Below are 22859 nucleotides of genomic sequence, written 5' to 3'. Positions count from 1 at the left end.
TGAGACGTCAATTATTTGGAACATGGTCTCAATTCTCCACTTTGCCTGAGTGTTTATAGACAAATACACACATATATGCATTATGCATATAATAAGAACATATATCAGTGAATAATTTTTTTCCCTTTTTTCTCTGAAGAATAGTTATATGCACCTACATGGGGATAGTAAAGTACTTTGTAAACCTTCTAGTACTATATAAATGTCAGCTGTTATTGTTATTGTTAATAACAGTGATAATAGTAGTGGTAGTGGGTAGGGATGTGATAGTAGTAGAAGTAGTGGTGCTGGTAGTGGTGGTAGTAATAGTGAGAGGGGCAGTAGTAATGTAGTAGTAGCAGCAGCAGCATTAGTACTAATATTTAGGTTGATCAATAACCTAATCAATCAATAATTGATATCAATTAATAAACTATTATTAGGTGGCTACTATGTGCCAGGCACTGTGCTAAGCATGAGGGGATACAAGAAATGGTTACAAACAAATAGGGAAAGATAACATAAAAAACCTGGACTAAGGGCATAATGAAGTTTAGAGAAATGTACACAGATTCTCTGGACACCCTCCTTAAAGGGAAGATTTGGGAGGAGGAAAAGGACATGGTGATATCTTTAGTGGCAAGACAGAATTCCTTCAGCTTCTTGGTTCTCCCAGCGTTGTTCCCTCCTGTTTCTTGCCTAATGAAGACAAGGGCAGGTACAATCTTCCTTTTCCAGGGTATTTGTACCCTGAGCTCCTAGAACAGTGCCAGACCCATGGTAAGATTTAATGAATGCTTTGCAATTAAGAAAATTGCTTATTAATCTTTTAGACTATTTCTATCACAAAATTGTGTCTTGTGGCATCCTGTCAACAAGGTCTTCCGAGATGCTCCCAAATAGAATTCTTGGCACTAGCAAGATTTCCCCTGGAATTTGCCATGTTCTTCCATGGGAGCCATAAGAAAGTTGATGGGTTCCATCAGTATTCTCAACATGTTCATTGTGTGAGGTGGCTGGTGTAGTGATGGCCGTCAGGTTATGCTTTCCAGAGCAACTAATCTACAAAAAAGAAAAAAAGGAAAAAAAGGAAATGGAAAAGAAAACAGACAAAAATAAAAGCTATGTAATATTTCTTTTCAGCATTTCCAGCCAGATATCTTAATTTGGATTCGGAAAATCCTTATCCCTCCCCCTTCTTTGTTTTTCTTTTCCTTTCTCCTTGGCTTCTTAAAGTCTCTTTGATTCTAATAATAGTAGAACTGCTATCAGAATAATTGTTAAACCTCCTAAATACAGCTAGGTCGTTAGTGTTGGATATTCAAAATAAATTCCCCAAGTTCCAGATCCATTTTTTTTCCAATCATACTGGCCAAGGGCTCCTTAGAACTTTATTCTCAAAAAATGTTGGACCTAATACAAAAAGAGATTTAAATGAATAGGAGAGGTGTCATGGAGTACTGGATGTAGATAGCCTCAGAGACTGGAGGATATATTGACTTTATGATCTAGGACATTTCTCAGTTCCCCTGTATGTATGATGGGCAATCTAGTGCAGTCTATGGACTCTGGAATAAGGTTTCTGAAGACATACAATAAACACACACACACACACACACACACACACACACACACACACCTTTAAGAACTCCTGATCTTGAAGGTTTTAATTAGGTGATGTCTTATCATGTTTTTGTTCTAAAAGGATCCCTTGATGGGGAATTCTTTTGCCAATTCAGTCCCTTGATTTTTTTTTTTTTTTTTTTTTTTTGGCAATTGATAGTTACCTAGATCAGTGGTTCTCAAACTTTGGTTATCAGTATCTTTACATTATTAAAAATAACTGAGGATCTGTCCAAAAAATTTTTATTTATGTAGATTATATTTATATTTACCATATTAGAAATAAATTTACAAAGGAAACCATTTTCTAATTTTTATTTTTTAGAAAACATGCAATATTTTAGGCATCAGCTATTGTGGCTTAAAAATCCATCACTCAGGGGCTACCATCTGACCATCAAGACAGGCCCTTGTATCATTTCTACCTTTAGCCAATAGTTCCTTCTCATTGTCTTTGAGAAACCAGAGTTACTGTGGGTCATGATCAAGTATGGTGGGAGAACTTCTATGAAGGATCCTGACAAATAAGGGATTTCTGAATCCACTTCCATACAGTCTCTATCAAAGACCTATTCAAATGCTTCACTGTGGTGACTAGGAATTGTGCTACCATTTGCCCAAAAGACTCTTGCCAGTGAGGGATGGATTTAAAACCTGCTGTTGTTCAATGACTCTTTGTGACCCATTTGGGATTCTCTTGGCAAAGATACTGGAATGATTTGCCATTTTCTTCTCCAAATCATTTTATAGATGGGGAAACTGAGGCAAGCAGAGTTAAGTGTGACTTGCCCCGGGGTCACACTAGTCACACTTGTCTTCCTAGCTAGTCAACGTCTGAGACCAGATTGTGATTTCAGGCCTGGCATTGAATCCACTGTGTCACCAAGTGTCCCATTTAAAATCTACAATGAGCCATATCTCTTTGGACTTGGTTAATGGTTTTGGAAGATTCTGCATATTTATGATGAATTTTATTTTCCCTTCTTTTAAATTGTCCAACTGGGGGGGAGGAGCACAGTGGGAAGGAAAATATTAGTTGCTTGTGATTATTAGTAAATCAGTAAATAGATAAATAATACGTCTAAAAATTGGAGACTATTTATTTGCCTCTTGTCTGATGAGCAACCTAGCTAAATTTGTAGAGCCCATCTCCAGGTTGAAGAAATAATTTTTGGTCTTTGAAACTCTCTAAAATCCCTTACTAAGTCTCAGAGGGAGTGCAATCTGTCAGGAGAGAGAATGACGACGACCCCATTGGACGTTATTGATGACATTTTCCATAAGTATAAACACCTCTTCCTCCCAGTATCTTTCTATTTATCATATTTTCTAAACAGACAAATTATGTTCCATCTGAGAAACCAGAGGCCCTGATGCATAATTTGCAGTCTAAGCAGGACTTTGCTTTGATCAAGATTCTTGACTTTCAGCCCAAGGCCTAAATCCAGACAATTCTCACTCACTCACTCTCCTACCAAGCAGCAGCAGCAGCAGCAGCAGCAGACAAAACCAGCCTTTAACTCTCTGAGCATCTTCTCTGCCTTTGATTCTGTCTTTTTTACCTGGAAAGCCGAGAGGGGACACTGAGCCCATCCCTCCCCACCCCCACTCTATCTCCCGCAGATCATCATTCAGGCTGCGTGTAAAGTCTCTTTCTTTTACTCCTTCCACACGCCGGAGGGGAAATATTGCTGTTCTCTTCAGAATAAAATGCCGGCACTGTTTGGGAGACAAAGAACAATGGCTCCCTGAGTTACTGTTCCTAAGGTCAGCTGTCATTCTTGTCTCCTGGGTTTAAGGTCCTCCTAATCCCTTCCTTCTGTAGCAGCAGATTTAGTCTAGGGGTTTGATAAGGGGGAATAACTATTCTTGGGTCTGGTCTGGAGCTCTCGGCTGATTCAGGAGTTGTCGGGGGTCCCCTCTCCCCTCTCCCCCTTAGACATCAAAGTAGTTTGTGTCTTTTCTTCCTTACCTGCTCTGACTGCCTTGACCCGTGTTTGGGGTTGGGGGGGGGGCTGGAGGGTTTGGGGAGAAGGGGGCGTTCCGCACATCGTCCCTGCGCTGGGAGTGTGCAAGGGTCCGTACGGGTGTGCATGGGGGTGCATGCGTGTGAGCGCGCGCAAGCACGTGTGTGCCCGCTACCTCGGCCCCGTACCTGGGGGGGGGGCGGGGCTGGCTGGCTCTGGGAACCCCCCTCCCCTCCGCCCTCCCCTCCTCTCCAGCTCTTCTCCTCAGCCTCTGGCTGCTTGCCCACCTCCAGCACCGAAGAATGTCTCCAAGTGTTGAGAGCCGGTTACCATGGGAACCCGCAGCCGTTCGAGTTAATCATTTCCTGTGGAAAGTGTAGGGGGGGGGGGGCGGAGAGGGAGGTCAGAGACGACAGTGTGACATTCCTGCTTCATACGGGGCGGCCGGGCGGCCGCGGGGATGCCGGAGCGGGCAATGCCCTGGAGCTCCTCCCCCGGGGGCAGGGGAGCTGCCGCCCCGGAGGGACCCCGGGCTGGGCAGCCGGGACCAGGTGAGTCACTGGCCCTGGGGCCTCCACCTTTGGGGGGGGGGGGAGAAGGGAGTGGTAAAAGACAACCCCCCCCTCCCGAGTTCCATCTGGACGACCACCTCCTGGCTTTCCCAGTCTCCAGCCCAGCTCCAGCTTGGCTTTCTCTCTCCACCCCAGAGAGCCTGCGCTTGGGGATCCTTCTGGGGCCAGCTTGCCTTTCCCAGCTTTGCATCCCCAGGACATCCCCCTCCGGCTGCCGGGGATCCCTAGAGGAGAACCCGGTCCCCGTCAAGCCGGGCACTCGACGTGCTGCGGCGTCCCCGGGAGTGGAGGGGCTGCGGGGTGCGGGGAGGAGGCAGGATGCGCTCTGTAAGGAAGCCCAAGATAAGCCCCCACCTCGGCATTTTCTTCCCTGCTAGTTTAGAGGTGCAGTTAGGGACAGAGGGGCGGGGCTAATTTATGCTTTAAAGCTTCTCTAGGGAGATTTCGGCTCTTTAAATTCCCTTACTGGATTGAGCCGGGCCCGCCAGCCCGCTCTCTGTGTACCTTGGGGGTGGGGCGAGGTGGGGGTCGGCTACCGAGACCCCTCCTGGGGGATCTGAATAGGCAGCCCTCCCTGGGGGGGTGGGGGCCGCACGTCTCAGGAGGAAGCCCGTGTGGACATCGAGAAATACTGGTGCCGGAGGGAGGGGGTCGGGGGGGGGGGGCAATCCTGGGGCCGCGCTTAGGAGGGGTCCTGGGCAGACAACGTAACTGGGTTTCCTTGGGCAGCTCCCGGAATAGAGCCTGGCCGTTAAAGGTGTAAATGGAGGGCCTTGGGGAGGGTGGTGGGAGGGGGCTATTTTCAATGGAGGGGATCTGTGCATTTAGAATTGGTGCACAAACGCCTTGGGATGGGAGGGTCTCCTTTCTCTTCAGTCATTTCTGTCTTTTGTAAGGGGAGGGCCCTCCCACATTTTCTCCACAAGATCTCCATCCCTTCCTTTTCACTCCCAGGCAATCTCCCCAGCTTAGGCCTTTATTTCTTCTGTCTTAAATTAGTATATTAGTCTCCTAATTAATTGGTTTCCCTCCTTCTCCAAATATTCCGCTGTTTCCATTGCCCACTTAATGCTGTTGTATGTGCCTTTGCTCATGTGTTCTCTACTCAAAAAACTTCAGTGGTTATCTCAGTATAAATTCCTTACTTTGGCATTCAAAGCCTTCATAGACTGGCTTCAACCTACCCTTCCAGCAACTTGAATGAATATTGATTGATTGATTGATCTTTATACCCCATTCCTATACTGTGTTCCAGGCTAATTGAATTTCTCTAGATCTCTTTTTAAATCCTCCCCTGTACCATTTTTGTGCCTTTGCTTTTATCGTCCCCCATATCTGGATTCTCCCTCCTCTCATACTCATCTTTTGAATTCCATTTCTTCCTTCAAAGACTTGCCCTGTGTCACTTCTTCCAGGAAGACTTCCTTACCTGACCCCTGCCAAATAAAAAGGATCTTTCTCAATTTTCTCATACTTGGATCTCTCCTTCAAATTTCACTAGATCAGAGGAACTTAGAGATAGAAGGAACTTTGGAGGCCAGCCATTGAGTTCACCGTGTACTTGAGTATCCTTGCTGCAGCCAAATACTCTTTAAGGCCCAAGGATTTCTATCTAGGGAGAACCTACTCCCACCTAGGCCCTCCCATCCCATGCCAGGATAATCCTACCCAGCTAGGAAGTTCTATCTTTATATAAAGCCCAAATCTGCCCCTTTCCACACACACAATGCCCCCATTTTTGCCTTCTGGACCCAAGTACACCAAGTTGAATCCCTCTTTTTATAACAGGCCTTCAAATACTTGAAAAACAGCTATTTGCAGGCCCTTCTCGACCCTAAACACCCCCCAGTTCCTTATATGGTATATGTTCAAGGCCCTCTCTGAATGCCTTCCCGATGACCAATGTCCTGACCCAAATCTGGCACCCAGAAGGGAACCTAATACCCCAAATATAGCCTAGCCAGGACAAGTATTTAGAAGGCTGTTCTTTTTATCATAGCTTTTCATTCATGCATATCTCCTCCTGGTTAAATTATAACCTCAGAAGCAGGTCCATATTTTGTCAGTCTGCATTTCTGGTATCTAGTTATGTTGAAAAACACAGTCATGATCATAATAATAACTAGCATCTGTAGAGTTTGTTAAGGATTTACAAAGTGCTATACCTATGTTTATCTCATGTAATCCTCACAACACTGTGAGATAGGGTGCTATTATTTTAATACATTTAAATTAATACATTTAATGCGTAATACATGAGGAGACCGTGGCACAAAGATGACTTGCTCAGGATCCCACAGCTATATTTAATTTAAAGAATTGTTTGCCATGAGTATTTTTCCAACAGTCCTCTGGACCTTTTCTTTGGCCAGGTCGGAGTCAGCATATAGAAGTCCATATTTTAAGTGAAACTTCCATATTTTAGATGAAGTCTTCCATAGACTGGAGCACTGAACCAAAGTACATTCTCCAACCTTCCCAGACCTTTCCCTTGGGGCTCAGTTTATCCGCCCCCCAGCCTGGGGGAGTACAAACTTTTGCTAGCCTTTTGTTGTGTTCTTGACAGCGGCCAGGCTGAGGCCCACTAGAAACCAGACCGATGGAGAGAAGCTGGGCCATCCTTCCCGGATCGGGGCCACACACTCACACTGAACCAGCAGTGACTGCTGCCTTGGGCTGCCTCCGATCCCAATCTCTATTCCCTTCTCTTCCTGCCTGACTTTTGGGATCCACCTGTGTTTAGGGGAATGTTCACACCCATGTAGGTTAGGTTCTTGGCCCATTACTTTCTTAGGCTGAAGGTTGGCCCAGGTCACCATTAAGCTAAAAAGGTCTAGGGAGGTTGCAGGAGAGAGAACAGAGTCTTGTTCTCTTGACACAAAACTCGGAAGTTATTTTGGATTCCTTGAGGTTCTTGACCTCTCATATCCAACCAGTTGCTAATTTTTGCTGTTTTCTTCCTGTCCCGTATTGCTCTGAGTCACTCTTTCCTCCTGTGCTTTCCTTCTCTGGGCTTTCCCTGACCTGGGTTTCTGAGTGCAACCTTCCCCTCTTTTTTGGTCATATCAATCATCTGCCCCAGAGCACTGGAATCAAGCTTCCCTTTGGAATCTCTGGCTGCAGTGTTGGAGGCAGGGGCCCAATCATGATCTCTAAAGGTCCCCCTTCTCCATCACCTTGGTCTTCTGCCAGCAATAGTTAGAGCAACTCACGGGTCTCCATTTCTTTAAGCATTTCAGTGTCCCCAAGAGAGCTAGGCAGTGCAATCTTAGCCCCATTTTATAGATGAGGAAACTGAGGCCAGAATTGAGTGACTTGCCCAAATTTGCAGAGCCAAGATGTGTCTTGAATCAGAATTAGAATTCAAGATTTTTTGCAGTACCTCATTTTAGGTGAATTGACTTATCCTTTAACATATAGCTGGAAAAAGTAGAATTAGAATTCAGACCCTTCTTCAGTTTTGTTTGTGTGTGTGGGGGTGTTAATATCTTTCTCTCTTCCTATGTGTTTTTTAAAGCACATTTTCATAAGAATTCATTTAAGCCTCACTGCAATCCAGGGAATTGTTATTATTCTAACTGTTAGATATTATAAATTTATTTGTATATATTTATATAATAAGTATATATATTTATACATATAAATATATAAAAATAATATAAATATATAAATAGGGGATTGAAAAGTGAACACTTTAGCCCAGGAATAGAGTTAGAAAAACCTGAGTTCAAATCCAGGCTCAGACATTTACTGGCTCAGTAACTCTAGACAAATCACTTTTCTGCCTCTCAGTTTTCCCAACTATAAAATGGTGATATAAAACAAACCCACCTGGAAAGGTTGTTATGAGGATTACAACTGAGAATATTTGTAAAACACTTAACACAGTGCCTAGCACATAGTAGGTGCTTAATAAATGCCAGTTCCCTCTCCTTTCCTCCTTCCTTTGTAATCAGCTTGTGTGTGGAGTGGAGAATCCACTATTTAAGCAGTGGAACTCTTTATCCTTCAGGTTTGTGGGATCACAGCTCTAGAACAATTTCAGAGGTTTCAGATAAATAGTCCAGGTCACATTGGCTGTGAAAATTCAAGCATAGCTAAACCAGATTAAAATATATTTGAGAAATATTTTTAAATGCAAAAAATATGTTAATATGCGGTTTCCTGAATCAGCAGTGCCTGCTGGGATGCAGATGTATAGGTTAGTGGTCCCTTCTCCCCCTCTGGTTCTTTTTGGCTTTAATACCATTTTACAGATCTCTTTACCTGAGCTATCCCACACATCTCCTCTTCTCCATTCTCTTGGTTTTTTGGCTATTCCTCTCAGTTGGTTTGATTCCATTACAACTTTGTGTAAGTCAAATTAAATTTTTTTTCTCAATAATATTATATTTTTCTAAATACATGGAGACAGTTAACATCCATTTCTGTAAGGTTTTGTGCTCCAGTTTTTCTTTCTCCTTCTCTCCCTCTCCTTCTCCAAAACAGCAAGCAATACAATATAGATTAAATACACAATTCTTCTAAGCACATTTCTATATTTGTCATGTTTTGCAAGAAAAATCAGACCAAAAGGGGAAAAAAATCACAAGAAAAATCAAACAATAATAGCAAAAAAGGTGAAAATACTATGCTTTGATCCACATAAGTCTCTATAATTCTCTCTCTAGATGTGGATCTAAGACAACATTTATTAAACTCCAACTTTTTGTATATTAGACTGAGGAGATGCAGAGGCAAAAATAATATAGCCTCTTTCCTCAGAGTTTACTTTCTACTAAGATGATTAATAAATATAGTCTTAATACAAGTTAATTTGAAGAGAGAATCAGAGAAGGCTTCCTAAAGGAAGCGGCACCTGAGCTGAGCCTAAAAATGAAATTAAGAATTCTGAGGTAAGGCATTATTACCATGTAACCCACCTTGCCACACCCATTGGTGTGGAAACACTTGCCACACTCATTGCCGTGGAAACTCAAAATTCAGGAAGCAATTCCCTGGTAGTTAGGGAAACATACTGCAATTGGATCTTAAGGGTCTTGGACTGGACCCGGAGAATCCTATCCAGAAGGCTTGTGTCCTCGAGGTGGAACATGAATGGATTTCTAGGAGAGAGGCTAATGAAGTTACTGAGTCCTACTTTTTCCTGGTCTTACTTTTGGGACTGACATAGTGGCTTTTATCAGGTATGGGAAAGAACTGACATGAAGGCAGAGGATGAAATGACAAATTTGGTGAACAGTATATAATCTAATTTGGATGAACTAGAGAATCTGAGAGAATATCGATGTGAAATAAGGCTGGAAAGGCAAGATACAGCCAGAATATGGAGGGTCCTAAATTCTAATCTATATGTCTAAGTGCTGCTGGACCTGGGGATTGGATGAACTAGAGAATCTGAGAAGAATATTGATGTAAAATAAGGCTGGAAAGGCAAGATAGAGCCAGAATATGGAGGTTCTTAAAGTCTGATTTATATATCTAAGTGCTACTGGACCTGAGGAGTTGAGATACTACACTTTCTCCCTCTCTCCAAGGGGCTTCTTTCAACTTTGGTCCCAGGCAAATGAAAAATGGGTTTGTTCCGTGGGGTTGCTTGGTCTGTAATGGAGTGAGCAGGCTATTTTTCTCACATTCTTTGTTTTTTTATAGATCTATCCCAGATCCCAGTGAAAATGACTTAAGGCTCAAATTTGTCTTGTGTTGAGCATCTCCCCCTAAAAAGGAGGTGTAGAAAGGCACTTTGTGTAAAATATGAATCAGATATGGGAGAGCTATTTATTTTTTCTACATTAAAGAAATGCTAAACAGAGGCTCTTAGGTGTGTCTAAACCGAGACTTAAAATGGGATATAGTGATTTATAACGACTCATACTTTCTTGGGAAAATGATACACGGAGCAGGACATGTTGCTATTTGTAGGACTGGTGAGTAGGCACTTTATATTTCACCTTGGCTTTGCACTGTTCCATGCAGTTAGCTTTAGATCCGTGTCATCTGGCAGATCAAGCCAGGGGTTGAACACCTCCCCTTTTTAGAACTCATTCTGATGAAGAAATTCCCCTATTGACAATTCGTGCCAGCCAGGATACCTAGTACCTCTAGAACTCTTGAATTTACCAGCTTGCCTCCAAAGCTGGGCACTTGTATCTTAGGATTATTGTTCCCTCATGTATACTTAGAAAACAAAGGCCAAGGTTTAGCCCACTTAGCCTTCAACTACAGCTTTTTATTTACAAGATACATGCATGGGTAATTTTTCAGCACTAATCCTTGCAAAACCTTCTGTTCCAATTTTCTCCCTCCTTCCCCTTACCCCCTCCCATCAATGGCAGATAGATCCATACATGTTAAATATGTTAAAGTATATGTTAAATGCAATATATGTATACATGTCCATACAGTTATTTTGCTGCACAAGAAGAGTTGGACTTTGAAATAGTGTACAATTAACCTGTGAAGGAAATAAAAAATGCAGGCGAACAAAAATAGAGGGATTGGGAATTCTATGTGTTGGTTCATAGTTGTCTCCCAGAGTTCTTTTGCTGGGTGTAGCTGATTCAGTTCATTACTGCTCTATTGGAATTATATTGCACTATTTGGGTTCATCTCATTGCCAAAGAGGGCCATGTCCATCAGAATTGATCATCATATAGCATTGTTGTTGAAGTATATAATGATCTCCTGGTCCTGCTCATCTCACTCAGCATCAGTTCATGTCAGTCTCTCCAGGCCTTTCTGAAATCCTCCTGCTGGTTATTTCTTACAGGACATAGAATGGTCACTTTTAAAGATTCAATAATCCAGCAGGCAGATAGGTGGCTCGGTAGTTAGAACACTGGATCTTGAGTAGGAAAACCTGAGTTCAAATCCAGCTGTTTGACCCTGGGCAAGTCTGGAGAAGGAAATGGCAAATTACTTGAATATCTTTGCCAAGAAACAGCATGATCCACAGGATCATGAAGAATCAGACCGAACAATAAATCCAGCAGTCAATGAGGAGACTGATTTGTCATCCCCAAAGTCTTCAGCGTTCAACTAGCATCCGTGACTGTCCAAAAATGGGCAAGACAACTCTGGGAATGTTCCATGCTGTGGAAACCCTACTATGTCAGTCTGATAGGTCAATAAGGTAGTCATAATAAGATTAGCTAGCATCTACGTGCTGGGCACTGTGCTAATCCCTTTACAAACATTATCTCATTTGGTCCTCACAACCAACACAGAAATGGGAATTTTATCTTATAGGAAATAAGGTTTTCCAATGAGCTTTAACATTGTAAAGCTATTTTTGGTCTCCATTCTTAGCTAGTCTTACTCACTGAATGGGCGTCGAGTCAGGCACATGAGACTAGTTAAAGATCTGGGCTGAGTCCAGGGCCATCTCCGGGCGTCCTGATCTTTATCTGGCCACTGGACCCGCATGGCTCTGGAGGGGAAAGGCAGGTGACTTTGTACGGCCCTCCCTCACTGCAGTCCAAGTCGCTCACAGGTCACGGAATCACCTCCTGGTCCTCCCAGGCATCCTCAGGACCAGCAACAACAACCTCATGAGATTATTTTAACCACTGTGAGGACAAATATTGGTAATTCTTCCAGAGGATGACGATAGAATGTTCTGAACGGCATCACCTCATGAAACGGGGAAAGAGAAGAAATGGAAGAAAAAAAAACTGAATTTGCAGAAAACTGGCTATGAACTCTAATTAAGCTGGTCGTCTTAAGGACATTTAAAGATGAAGTTGGAAAGAGAACAAAGAGGTGATAAATGAACAGATGTTGAGATCATGGAATATATTATCTCCATCAGGCGTAGGAGACACAGGATCCACTTGGGTCCCAATATCATGGAGTCCCATTGTGCTACCAAGCAGGAATTACAAGGGAAAAAGAAAGATGGGAAAAGCAACTAAATCCATTCTCAAGCTACAGGGAAAAGGGGGAAGATAACCAACATTTTGGGGGAAAAACTTTTACTGACTCATGACTGAAAAGGGCTGCCAAGAGGCCATTAATCATCACCATCCCATATGCCTGCTTTGTTGTCTCTATAAAATCTTTATGAGGAGAATTTACATATGTATCAAGGGTATCCTTAATGAAAATACATGAAGAAAGGTGCAAGCCTCTGCAAACAGATGCACAAGAAGCACGAACGGGTCCCAGGCTAACAAGTCATCCTGTCGACAGGGAGGTGTCCCTGTTGTGTTGTTCGCATCCAACCCCACAACATGTCTGAGCCCCCTACGTGGGATTCATAGTAATTCCAAAGGGTTTGGTATGATGATCCAGGTGGGAAAAGAATCCACCTGAAATTATTCAATCTGTATATTCTCACCCCCACTGAAGTGGACCATTTGAACGTACATTTTATAAAGATCCATGAAAGCAGGGATTTGGCGTTTGTGGAATGTTTGTTTCCCTGGTGGTTCTGTATTTATCCAGTAATTATTATGTATTTATGGGATTGGATTAGATTGATTAGGAATACAGCTCCACAGTGACTTAGGCACAGAATTGAATAGGATGAGTTGCCTTTATAAAACTGCCCAGTTCTTGTATTGATTCCTCAGCTTCTCCCCGCAACAAAAACACTTTTACAATCTTTGAGAGTCTTCCAGTACTGGATGCTGTGAATCACAGAATTTCCCAGTCTCTGAAGAATCAAGCTTCCCAGAGGGCAATGGGGAGATGTAGGAGCTTCTGAATATTCCCACTGATTACTTGAGTGCAGGAAGCAAGTGAAAGATGGGCCACAAAGCCATTTATTTGGAAAGGAAAGGAACCCAGTCACACGGCAGGAGCCAGGCAAGACCTGGGCAGACTGAGGGCTTGTGTGGGGACGTGGAGGAAGGAGTTGGATGAGTCCCTTTGTGGATTATTCATGGGGGGAGATGGGGGCAAGAGGCACCTAGAGTGAGGAAAGGTAGATGGGCTGGAATTGGCACCAATGGAGGGATTTACACCAATTCATGTTGATGACTTCAGAAATTTAATGAAGAGTCAAAGAAGTAGAGGAAGGGTGAAAAAAGAGTAGAGGGAGGACCTGAATAGGACAAAGGGGTCATACTCTGAGTTCTAACATCTTGGGGGTGGGGTAAGGCTCCTCCTTTTGGTACATGGGCTTCTCACTGCCTCATTTGGGCTGGGTAGCCATATTATAGGGTCCTAGGGTTTACCCATTATTCCTGGGAATCCTTCCTATCAGGGTTAGTTTTATTGTCCTCCATTAGACAGTGAGTTCATTAGTGAGCTTTTTTTGTGTGTGTATTCCAACACTTTAAATAGAGTGCCTGAGATATAACAGGGACTTAACAAATGCTTATTGAGTATTTGGCACATAATAGGAGCTTAACAAATGTTTATTGAGTGCTTGGTACATAGTAGGCACTTAACAAATGCTTATTGAGTACCTGGCACATAGTAGGTACTTAAATCCTTATTGAGTATTTGGCACATAATAGGAGCTTAACAAATGTTTATTGAGTATTTGGCACATAGTAGGTGCTTAACAAATGCTTTGGATTGATAGATTGACTGATAACCCCTACCTCTTTATTAAGTGCTTCACCATAGATGCTTGGAATCAGTTGTGAGGAATGAGAAGTAATGGGACTGATCTCACCCCCTCTCCAGAGTCAACAAAGCCCTCATTCTTTCATATAAGCTGTACCCTCCAGGAATCATCCTCTGTTGAAGATTGCTAGGCTTTGAGCAGACACTTTTATCTGGCTGTGTCTCAAGTTTTTTAATATAGTACAAGGATTGGGCTAAATGACTCCAAGGTCTGTTCTGACTTTTATTGCCTTTCTCATATTTAACTCTTTGTGACCCCATTTGGGATTTTCTTGGCAAAGATATTGGAGTGATTCACCACATCCTTCTCCAGCCCATTTTACAGATGGGGAAACTGAGGCAAACAGGGTGAGGTGATTTGCTCAGGGTCACAAAGCTAATAAATGCTTGAGACTGGATTTCAATTCAGGAAGATGAGTTTTCCTGACTCTAGGTCCAGTCCTCTATCCACTATGTCATCTAACTACCGAAGGAGCAGTTTAATAAATGCTTACTGCATGACTGGTTGAGTAAACCTTAAATATAGAATTGTTAAGTTATTTTAATAAATGCTTATTGCATGACTGGTGGAGTGAACCTTAAATACAGAAATGTCAAATTGTTATATTTTTGTTTGCGCATATTTAAGTATACCTATACATTGTCAGGTATCAAGATGGAGAAACTGAGGCACAGGAAAATCAGGGATAGGAGATAACCTTCTGTTTCCCCAAGTGATCACGCTGGGATGAGACCACTTTAGCCAGGGTAATGAAGTTGCTGTGGCTGACTAGTTTACTTACCCCCTGTTCCCTCTGGGAGATGTAGGGCTGGAAGGACCGCCTGGGAGGGACCATCTTGCTGGCCCTTTGGGATATAGTTGAAGAAATGGGGGCCAAAATAAGGGCAGTGACTGTGGAAAGGCCCCCTCCTTATGCAGGAGAGCCTGGACTAAATGCCAGCCAACCCCCTCTTGTTTAGTTGTGTCGGGTCACTCGGGGAGGGACCCAGCTGGAAGCTCTGTCTCAGCTGTCCTTGTCCTCAGATCAAGTGACATGTCCCCAGACCCTCACCCAGAAGGCTCATCTGTGGGGCCATTTTTAAGGAAGCCAGCCTTCTGGACGTACCTACCTCGGTGCCACGGGCTGCCTCCTCCTGGGAAGTCAGGCTGCCCACCTTTGTCACTACATCCTTTCTCTTCCTCCTCTTCCTCAGGTCCCCAGGAGCTTGTGGACCATTGAACCCCATGCGATGATTACATCTCTAAAGACCTGGAATCCGGGCAGCGCTCCCTCTGCCAGGGCCCCGTGGAAAGGAAGCTGTGCCCAGGACAGTGGGAATCCTGTGATGGCCAGCCCCGCCTCTCCGTGCTCCCGCCCTTTCCCACACGCCAGCCAGGGGAGGTGGAGAACTGGTGAGTCCGCATTTTTAAAATGTTTTTTTTTTCTCCGGATATCACAGATGAGACTAAAGTTTCCCACTGAATCCTAAACCCAGTCATAAGCAGGCAGGTAATTACAGGGTGGCCAACGAGCTGCCCAAAAGCTCTGGCTGAGTCTCCCCGGGAATCTGGGTGTCCGCCTTTCTTTCTCTGACTGCAAAGCAAAGTCTTGAAAGGAAAGTTAAACTTTAACAATCTGTAGTCAAAAAAAAAAAAAAAAAGAAAAGAAAAGAAAAGAAAAGGAAAACAAAAAGAACAAAAAAAGAGGTGTGATGTCTGATCTGTCCAGGTGGTCGGAGTCTGGTTTCCCTTTGTCCTTCATCTGGAAGCTCTTGGTTTAGCCCTTTTTATTTTCTCCCTCATCTCGTAAACAAGGTAAGTGAAGTGTCTGGTTAATGTTTTCTTCGCAGGCTTCTGACATTTGATCCCACTTGGGGCTCTGTTTGCGAGTTGTGTTCAGAGTGGACTGGGCAAGTCCGGTGCATCCCGTGGCTATTTGGGGGTCTCTAGGGGGCTTTGCTAGGGCTCAGCTCTCTCCAGGGTACTTAGTTCCAGATACTGGAACTCCTTCCCGGGAAGTAGCTTGAAGAAGGGGCGGCCGGGAGGGGAAGGAAGCCAATCCCAGCGTGGCTCACCTCATCGGCTGCTCAAGTCTCCGACTCCTCTGGCAGCTCATTTGTTCTATTTTTCTGGGTCACACCAGCCTCCCTGCTCCCCTTTCACCAGTGTTGGGGGACTTGACTAAGGGCCATCGAGATGTGAGTTAAATAGTCTGGTGGAGTTTTAAAGGCAGTATTGTCTGGAATCGGGAGCTACATGTGACCGACTGCTCTCTTACCAGTCTTAGGTGACTCTGCTTATGTTCCGTTTATTTATTTTTGGCCACAAGACAAAAAAGAAAAAAGACTATTTTCCTCTCTCTCTCTCTCTCTCTCTCTCTCTCTCAATCTCTCTCTCTCTCTCTCTCTCTCTCTCTCTCTCTCTCTCTCTCTCTCTCTCTCTCTCTCTCTCTCTCTCTCTCTCTCCCTCTCTCTCTCTCTATTAGGAATCAAACCTTTTATTTCACACATCTTAAGCAAAAGTGGGTATCAGGAGGGTAGTCTTTGACAATGCTAGTTGACTGGCTAAAGAAAAGTTCCTTGGGTGGAGGATTCCTTGATTGCTTCATGCTTCAAAGACTAGCTATTTTATATCTATTTCCATTTCCCTTCAGATTCCAGAGATGAGAATAAGGTCTCTGACCTTCTCAACAAAGAGGGTCCCCATTTATTGTGAATGTTATTGTCCACTCTGGGAAGATCAGTTGGATTAAGACAGGATGAGAAAAGGTCATCAGATTGACTAATTAAGAGATCATTGGTTTCATTTGCCGTAGGGACAGTGCGAATTTCTAATATTGTCTAGAAAATGACTCGGTCTCCTTTGGACTTAGAAAAAAATAAAATCGTAGTGATGATGAAAGATTGTATTGTGCTTTAAAGTTCACAACGCACTTGACATATATCACCCCATTTGATCACCTCGGGGCCAGACTAGACCTCCTACAGACCAAGTACCTGACATATATTACCCTATTTGATCACTCCAGGGCCAGGCCAGACCCCCTATGGGCCAAACTAGAACAGACCACGTTTCTAGGGCTAGAAGGGAGTGGGGGAGGAATTGTCAGTTGCCCCACCCAGCTCTCTTATTGCGAGAAGACAGCCCTTTCTAAGCAAACCTCTGGCCAAGGGAACAAAGAGGTGAGACTTGAAAAAGCATGTGAAGTCTTTTTTTAGACTATTAGAGAGGGCTTTTTTTTTTTTTTTTTTTTTTTGACAGCTGAGACTGAGGGCTCACAGCAAGCATTTGTTTTAATGAGTGTCCAGAGAGGTCTTAGGAATCAGGCGTGAAATTTCCATCCGAGAGATGTTCGGCTCAGTGTTATCAGTACACTTAGGGGTGAGGGTAGCTGAGATAATTGAAACTAAACCCCACAGTTAATCACCTTACCCATGAGTTTTAACCTCTGTCTTTGAACAGACCTGCTAACAAGTGGCAGAAGGGGTCTGGTTTTTTCCTATTTTCTTTCACCCTCTCTAGGGTTCTAACAAGCAACTAAACTGGGCTGGAGATAAGAAAGCAAGAAGGGGAGAGGGGAGGTAGGGAAATGGCTAGAAAACCCAGAAAGGGAATAACCAAGTCCTGGAAACTGTGGAACAGAGAAAAATACAGCAGCTTGCATGGGCTGCTGAAAAAATTTTCCACAAAGACAATCAACCTTATCATCCCTCAAGTCTTTTTCTGGGCCACTTATCCCCCTAAATGACTGAAGCTCACCTGTCTGGCTGATGGCAGGACTGGGAACCAGGGCATGGGCCATGAAAGAAGTGCCAGCAAGATTACATCCAATATCAGCTTCTGTACTTTAAAGGAGGAGTCCACAAGAAGGCACTTAAAAATAACTTAACTGATTGATTGGTGAAATCTCTTTAATCTGAGTTATATTTTCCCTAAGGTCTTGGTAAGGATACAGTGGGTGGCAGTGAAGAGAATTCAGGTCATACCTCTACGCAATCAACCCCAGCTCAGCGCCGAGCTCTCAAAGCAAACTTGTCTGGATCTGGAAGCCCTAGGAGACTCTACCTGACTGTCCAGGTAAGGACTCGCCTCCAAGGGAAATGAAATCCTCATTCCCTTAGAAGAGAGGGGGAAGAGGATGGCTCTTCTCTTGGCAAGCTGGGCTCTGTTAACTTTTCAAGGGGAAGGGTTATCAGAGGAGAGACCGAGATCTGTCTTCTGCCAGGATCCTTAGACCATAGCCTGCCTAGGAGCCTGCACCAGTGAAGCAATTTGCCTTATTAAGATATCTTATAAAGATCTAACGAGGTGACAGAAGGTTCTCCACCTCTCCCTGGAAAGGGACTGTCTGTCAGCTCTGCTGAGTTCCACAGGAACCTCTCAGGGAGGACAGGTAGCATTGGGCAACCTGACCAGTCAATTGGGATCCATTCACACCCTTGCACAGCTTTAATTCCTAAAACTTGGGCAAATAGATCTAGAAAAGGTTTTCGTGTATTGGATGCTGAATTCTCAGCAGAACACAGCTCTTCTTGAGGGAAGGTGGAAGATCTGGCTGGGTCCTTCTCAGCCCTTTAGCATACCTTCCCATGCGGTCCCAGGGATTTGCTATGGACGTGGAGAAGTCAGGGTTCAGTGGACAGAATGCTACACTTGAGAGTAGAGAAGACCTGAATTTGAATTTAGCTCAGTTACTTCCTGGGCAGATCAATTCACCCTCAGCCTTGGTTTCCCCATGTGTAAAGTCTGATAGAAATAAGTGCTATATAAATGTTAACTATCATCTATTATATAGGGATAATAAAAGGACCTACCCAACAGGCTTGTTTATAAGGATTAAATGAGGTGATAATGACAGAGAGCTTTGCAAACTTAAGGTGCTATATAAATGCTCATTATTATTGATAATGGGAGTCCCAGCCCTGGGATTGATTGCTTCCTCTATAAAATGAAGGTTTGGGGCTAGGGGATGCCTAAAGCTCCTTCAGATCCCATCCTTTTATATCCCTAGTTGGTTTAAATGCACTGAGATGCTGTTCTGTGCACAAACCTATGCAAAGACATATGTTACCTTATGGCTGTACCATTGAACATTGAGTCTTGGAGTCAGGAAGGTGCTTCTGAGACACTGTGATTAACCTTTCTCTGCCTCAGCTTCTTCATCTATTAAATAGCAGAAATAATAGCATCTTTCCTATCTCCCTATCCCCCAACCTCACAGAGCAATTGTGAGGATCTCAAGTGAAATAATATGTTTACTATAATAATTATACACACATGTATACAAATATACATGCGTGTATATGTATATATATAAATATAAATATATATATATATATATTTACATATATTGCAGTGTGTATGGATAGAGTGCTGAGCCTGGAGTTAGGAAAACTCATCTTCCTCAAGGCAAATTTAGTTTCAGATGCTTATGAGCTGTGTGACCCTGGACCCTTACATACATAGATAGGTATACATTATATATATATATATATATATATATATACATATATATATACACATATATATATAAGCTGTTATTACTCTGATCCTTAACCACTTTCAGTCTCAGTTTTTTCATCTTAAATTGGGGATAGGAATAGCATCTCTCTCAATGTTGAGTATTGATATTTGTAAAGCACTTGTCAAACCTTAAAGTGCTTCATGAATATTGACCATTATCATCATCATTAATAATAAGAAATTACTAGAGGGGAAGGCATGGGGCTATGAGTCCAGAACTGAAGCATAGTTTCCTCATTTCCACTAAGTTCTGAGCAGTTTATTGAAGATGAAAGCTTCTGTGGGCTTTGAGATATCAAATCTGAAGTTTAAGTTGTTTTTCCACTTCACTGTCTCTTCTTTGAACTCCACTGTGCCTAAAGGTGGGTTAGGGTTAGCAACTGCAGCGGCAGCAACAAACCTGTCCTGTTTTATGTAACATCTGAAGAAAGACTGGTTTGGGCAAGCAAAAGTTGAGAGAGACAGGCCAGAGAAGGGATTTTGGTGTTTCTCCCTTTGACTGGTGCTGCTGCAGTGAAGGAGGAGGGTGGTAGTGGGCCAGAAACTGCCTCATACCCTCCTTCCTCTGGTCTTGCAGTTCTGGGATGGTTGTTTTCTTGAGTTTTGATTACAGAGAAGGCTGTGTTGTGGTTGGAAGCGAACACTTGGAAGTCAGCAAAATCTGTTTCCAATTTCCATTTCTGAGTTGCTGGGTAACTCTTGAGTTTTTAACCTCTGGGCTTTTCTCCTGATACAAAGTGGGTCTGGAAAAATCCACTTCCTTTTTAGCTCTTGGGAAAACTGCTTTGTGTTTCCACATCCTTTGAGATCGTGGATGAGAAGCCCAGCTGGAGACCCACCGCTCATTATCTTCCTCATAACAAGAGAAAAAGTTTGCCTTGTTGACAGGGATGTGGGGGGGCTCCTTCTGATCCTCACTGTTTTGGGGAGTCTGAGACAAGAATAGCTGCCATCCTGGAAGTCTTTCCTCTTTGGCCATTAGGAACAACTCATCCTTTCCTGGGACTGACCAGTCCTGGTACTGCAAAGGTAGAACTTGCCAGGTAGAAAGTCCCGGGGGTCCAATGCTGGCCCTGAAGGCAGGAGGACCCAAGTTACTAGCTTATACTTACTAGCTGCATGATCCTGGGCAAATCTATCTGCCTCAGTTTCCTCATCTGCAAAATAGGAACAAATGAGATAAAATATATGAAGTGCTTTATAAACTTTGAAGTGCTATATAATTATTCATTATTGTAAAGTACCATCCTTTTCCCAAATACAGAATATTTTTGTGCTCATGCTTGCTTGTCCTTTTTATGTGCTCTTCCTTTTCTTCTTCACTCTACTCTCATTCTCCACATTTTCCTGTTTCTGATAGAAGGGATTCCCAATGCTCACTGTGGATCACCATTTTTTCCCTCTTTCTTTTATCTCCCCTGCCCTTGCCCCCCTTCACCATCGCGGCCTTCCTAAAGTAGTTTTGACAAGTCTGGGTCCCCAAGTGTCGTGTTTGCCTGATTTCTCAGCAGTCTTGGGTAGTAGGTGATGATTGGAGTCCCAGCAAAGTCGTAGCTCGGCTACCCAGAAAGACCTAAGGGAGCCACAAGGAGAGCAGAAAGGATACTGGGCAGTGCAGTGTAAGATGCGGGGGGCAGGGGGGGGGGCTTCTCCCTAAGACGAGGTAGTGTGGGACTTGGAGGCAGGAAGGCCACATTTTAAGTCCCAAGTCTGGTACTTCCCAGCCGTGTGCCCCAGAGAAAGTGACTTACCCTCTTAGACTTCATGCAATTTATCCAGATAATAGAGACAAGATTATCTGAAGAGCCTTACTCATAGTGTGGTCATGAGCCCCAAGCAGATGCTGCAGGTAGACATGGCTTAGCGGATATCCGTTGGCCTTGGAGTCAAGCGGACTTGGGTTCAAATGCTGTTTTAGGGCAGCTAGATGGTGCAGTGGATAGAGTGCTGGGCCTGGAGTTAGGAGAACTTGTCTTCCTCAGGGTAAATTTGGGTTCAGATGCTGTGACCCCGGACGAGCCATTTAACCCTATTTAGCAAATAGGGTTCCTATTTCCTCCTACAGCATTTCCTCATCTGTAAAATGACGAGAAAGAAATGGCAAATGACTCCAGTGTCTTTGCCAAGAAGACCCTTCACAGGGTCACGAGGAGTCAGATATGACTGAAAAACTTCTTGTCAATGAATAAGAACTCCATTCCATTTCAGACTCTTAGTAGCTTTGTAGCCCTCGGCAGTCACTATTCCTGTTTCCTTATTTGCAGAATGAAGGGGTTCGACCTGATCATCTCTGAGGTCCCTTCCCAGCTTTCGCTAAGACTCAAGTGGGGATAAAGACTTGGCCCTCCTAGATCTGCCATCCTAGGGGGCTCTTGTCCGTGCCCTTCGTGTGGAGATGAGGGAGCTGGTGGGGCAGATGGTGTCAGGATCCCTGTCTGCTTTGACAAGCTTGCTGGGATGTGTTGGGTAACCTGAGAATTTTCAGACACCTGACCATCTTGCTAGTGCCTGAGCTAGGGGCTCTTGATGATTCCTCCTTCTCCTTCTCCTCCTTCTCCTCCTCCTCCTCCTCCTCCTCCTCCCTTTGGCCTCCCATGAGGCCGGGGCATCTCTGTCCCCAGTGTTGCGATGCCCTTTACAGGAGTTGTGGTTGTGTCTTGACCACAGGCACTCCAGGACAAGGTGTATGCATGCAAGAGTCAGGTGAAGAAGGAGGAGAAGCAGCAGAAGAGGCCGGCATTGGCCCCCAAGCGGGCCCAAGACTCGGCTCAGGCACAGGAAGCCCACATCATGAATGTTGAGAAAACAGGTAAAGAGTGGAAGGGGACAGCAAGGAGCCAGCAGGTAGGGGCGGCTCCCTTTCAGAGCCAGTCTGCGGCTCGGGGACCGGTAGGGAGGACGTGCCGGGGTCAGACCCACGGGGCTGGGGTACGGCTCATCTGGATTATTGTGACCAGATGGGTCCGGCCCCTTTCCCCAAAACTCCTGATGTAGCTAATTATAGAATTATAACGAATAGTCAAATGCTCCTAGTCCCTCACTTTTCAGAAACTCTTTGCCTGTGCTAGCTATAACCTTTCCCTCCCTGCCCCCACCCACTCACCTTCCCACCTGTAACTAGGTGATCGCTGGCTTCGATGACTGAGCTCTGGGCTTGAGTTTCAATGGTTTTTGTCTTGCCTTGGGTTCTTGTAGGGAGGAGAAAAGGCTGGCAGCCCCAGAGAGATCATTTCTTGCTTGGTAGAAAGTACCTGATTCCCCTCCTCACTTTGTGAGAAATTTCTGGGCCGGTCAGGCAAAAGAGACAAAACCTCTGGAATATGAGGCTTTGCGATCAAAAATTATACTTTTTATCGGCTGCATGAGCTTAGGCCAGTCACTCACCTTCTGGAAAGGGCACTAGTTTTCTCCTTCTGTAAAAATGAGAGTTGTCCTTTCCAGCCCTAAATCCAGTCCTGAAGTCCACTATCCCCCGACTTGCTTGCTGCCTTGAATTTAGAGAAGGGTCTCTGTCCCCCTCCTCTTTTTGGAGAGGCCTAGAAGTAATGATAGGTTTACAGTGATGACTGACCTTAGTTGCACTTCCTTCTCCTGACTTGTGCTCTCAGGGCAGAGAGGAGGGGTATAGGGAGCCCAGGG

At 44.1% G+C, this 22859-nt stretch overlaps 1 protein-coding gene and 1 long non-coding RNA gene across 9 annotated transcripts in view; one reads left to right on the top strand and one right to left on the bottom strand.

The window, feature by feature from the left end:
- Positions 1 to 297: 297 nt before the first annotated feature.
- Positions 298 to 3941, bottom strand: LOC116421269. Of its 2 annotated transcripts, none has more exons than XR_004231573.1 (3): positions 3857 to 3941; positions 3078 to 3321; positions 298 to 1041 (listed from the first exon to the last, which is right to left on the bottom strand). It is a non-coding gene; the product is annotated as an uncharacterized LOC116421269 (long non-coding RNA). The 2 variants fall into 2 exon arrangements; XR_004231572.1 differs by lacking the exon at positions 3857 to 3941 and adding an exon at positions 3575 to 3807 and having other exon boundaries at positions 299 to 1041.
- Positions 3942 to 3952: 11 nt separating this feature from the next.
- Positions 3953 to 22859, top strand: part of KIFC3 (kinesin family member C3) — a 60362-nt gene continuing 41455 nt past the window's right edge. For 2 of the 7 annotated variants that reach the window (XM_031949915.1, XM_031949911.1), the window contains exons 1-4: positions 3953 to 4120; positions 14912 to 15110; positions 17635 to 17774; positions 21888 to 22029. In XM_031949915.1, coding sequence (XP_031805775.1) covers positions 14948 to 15110; positions 17635 to 17774; positions 21888 to 22029 — 445 coding nt within the window. In that variant the 5' untranslated portion in view covers positions 3953 to 4120; positions 14912 to 14947. Of the gene's footprint in view, positions 4121 to 9158; positions 9328 to 14377; positions 14465 to 14911; positions 15111 to 15149; positions 15513 to 17634; positions 17775 to 21887; positions 22030 to 22859 lie in introns of those variants that run through there. The other 5 variants (XM_031949912.1, XM_031949913.1, XM_031949914.1 and 2 more) reach the window with 5 other exon arrangements.

Source organism: Sarcophilus harrisii, chromosome 2 (genome assembly GCF_902635505.1).
Source record: "Sarcophilus harrisii chromosome 2, mSarHar1.11, whole genome shotgun sequence".
In the NCBI taxonomy this organism is placed as follows: Eukaryota; Metazoa; Chordata; class Mammalia; order Dasyuromorphia; family Dasyuridae; genus Sarcophilus; species Sarcophilus harrisii.
Note: the sequence above shows the minus strand (reverse complement) of the source record. Positions and strands in the feature narration are given on the sequence as shown.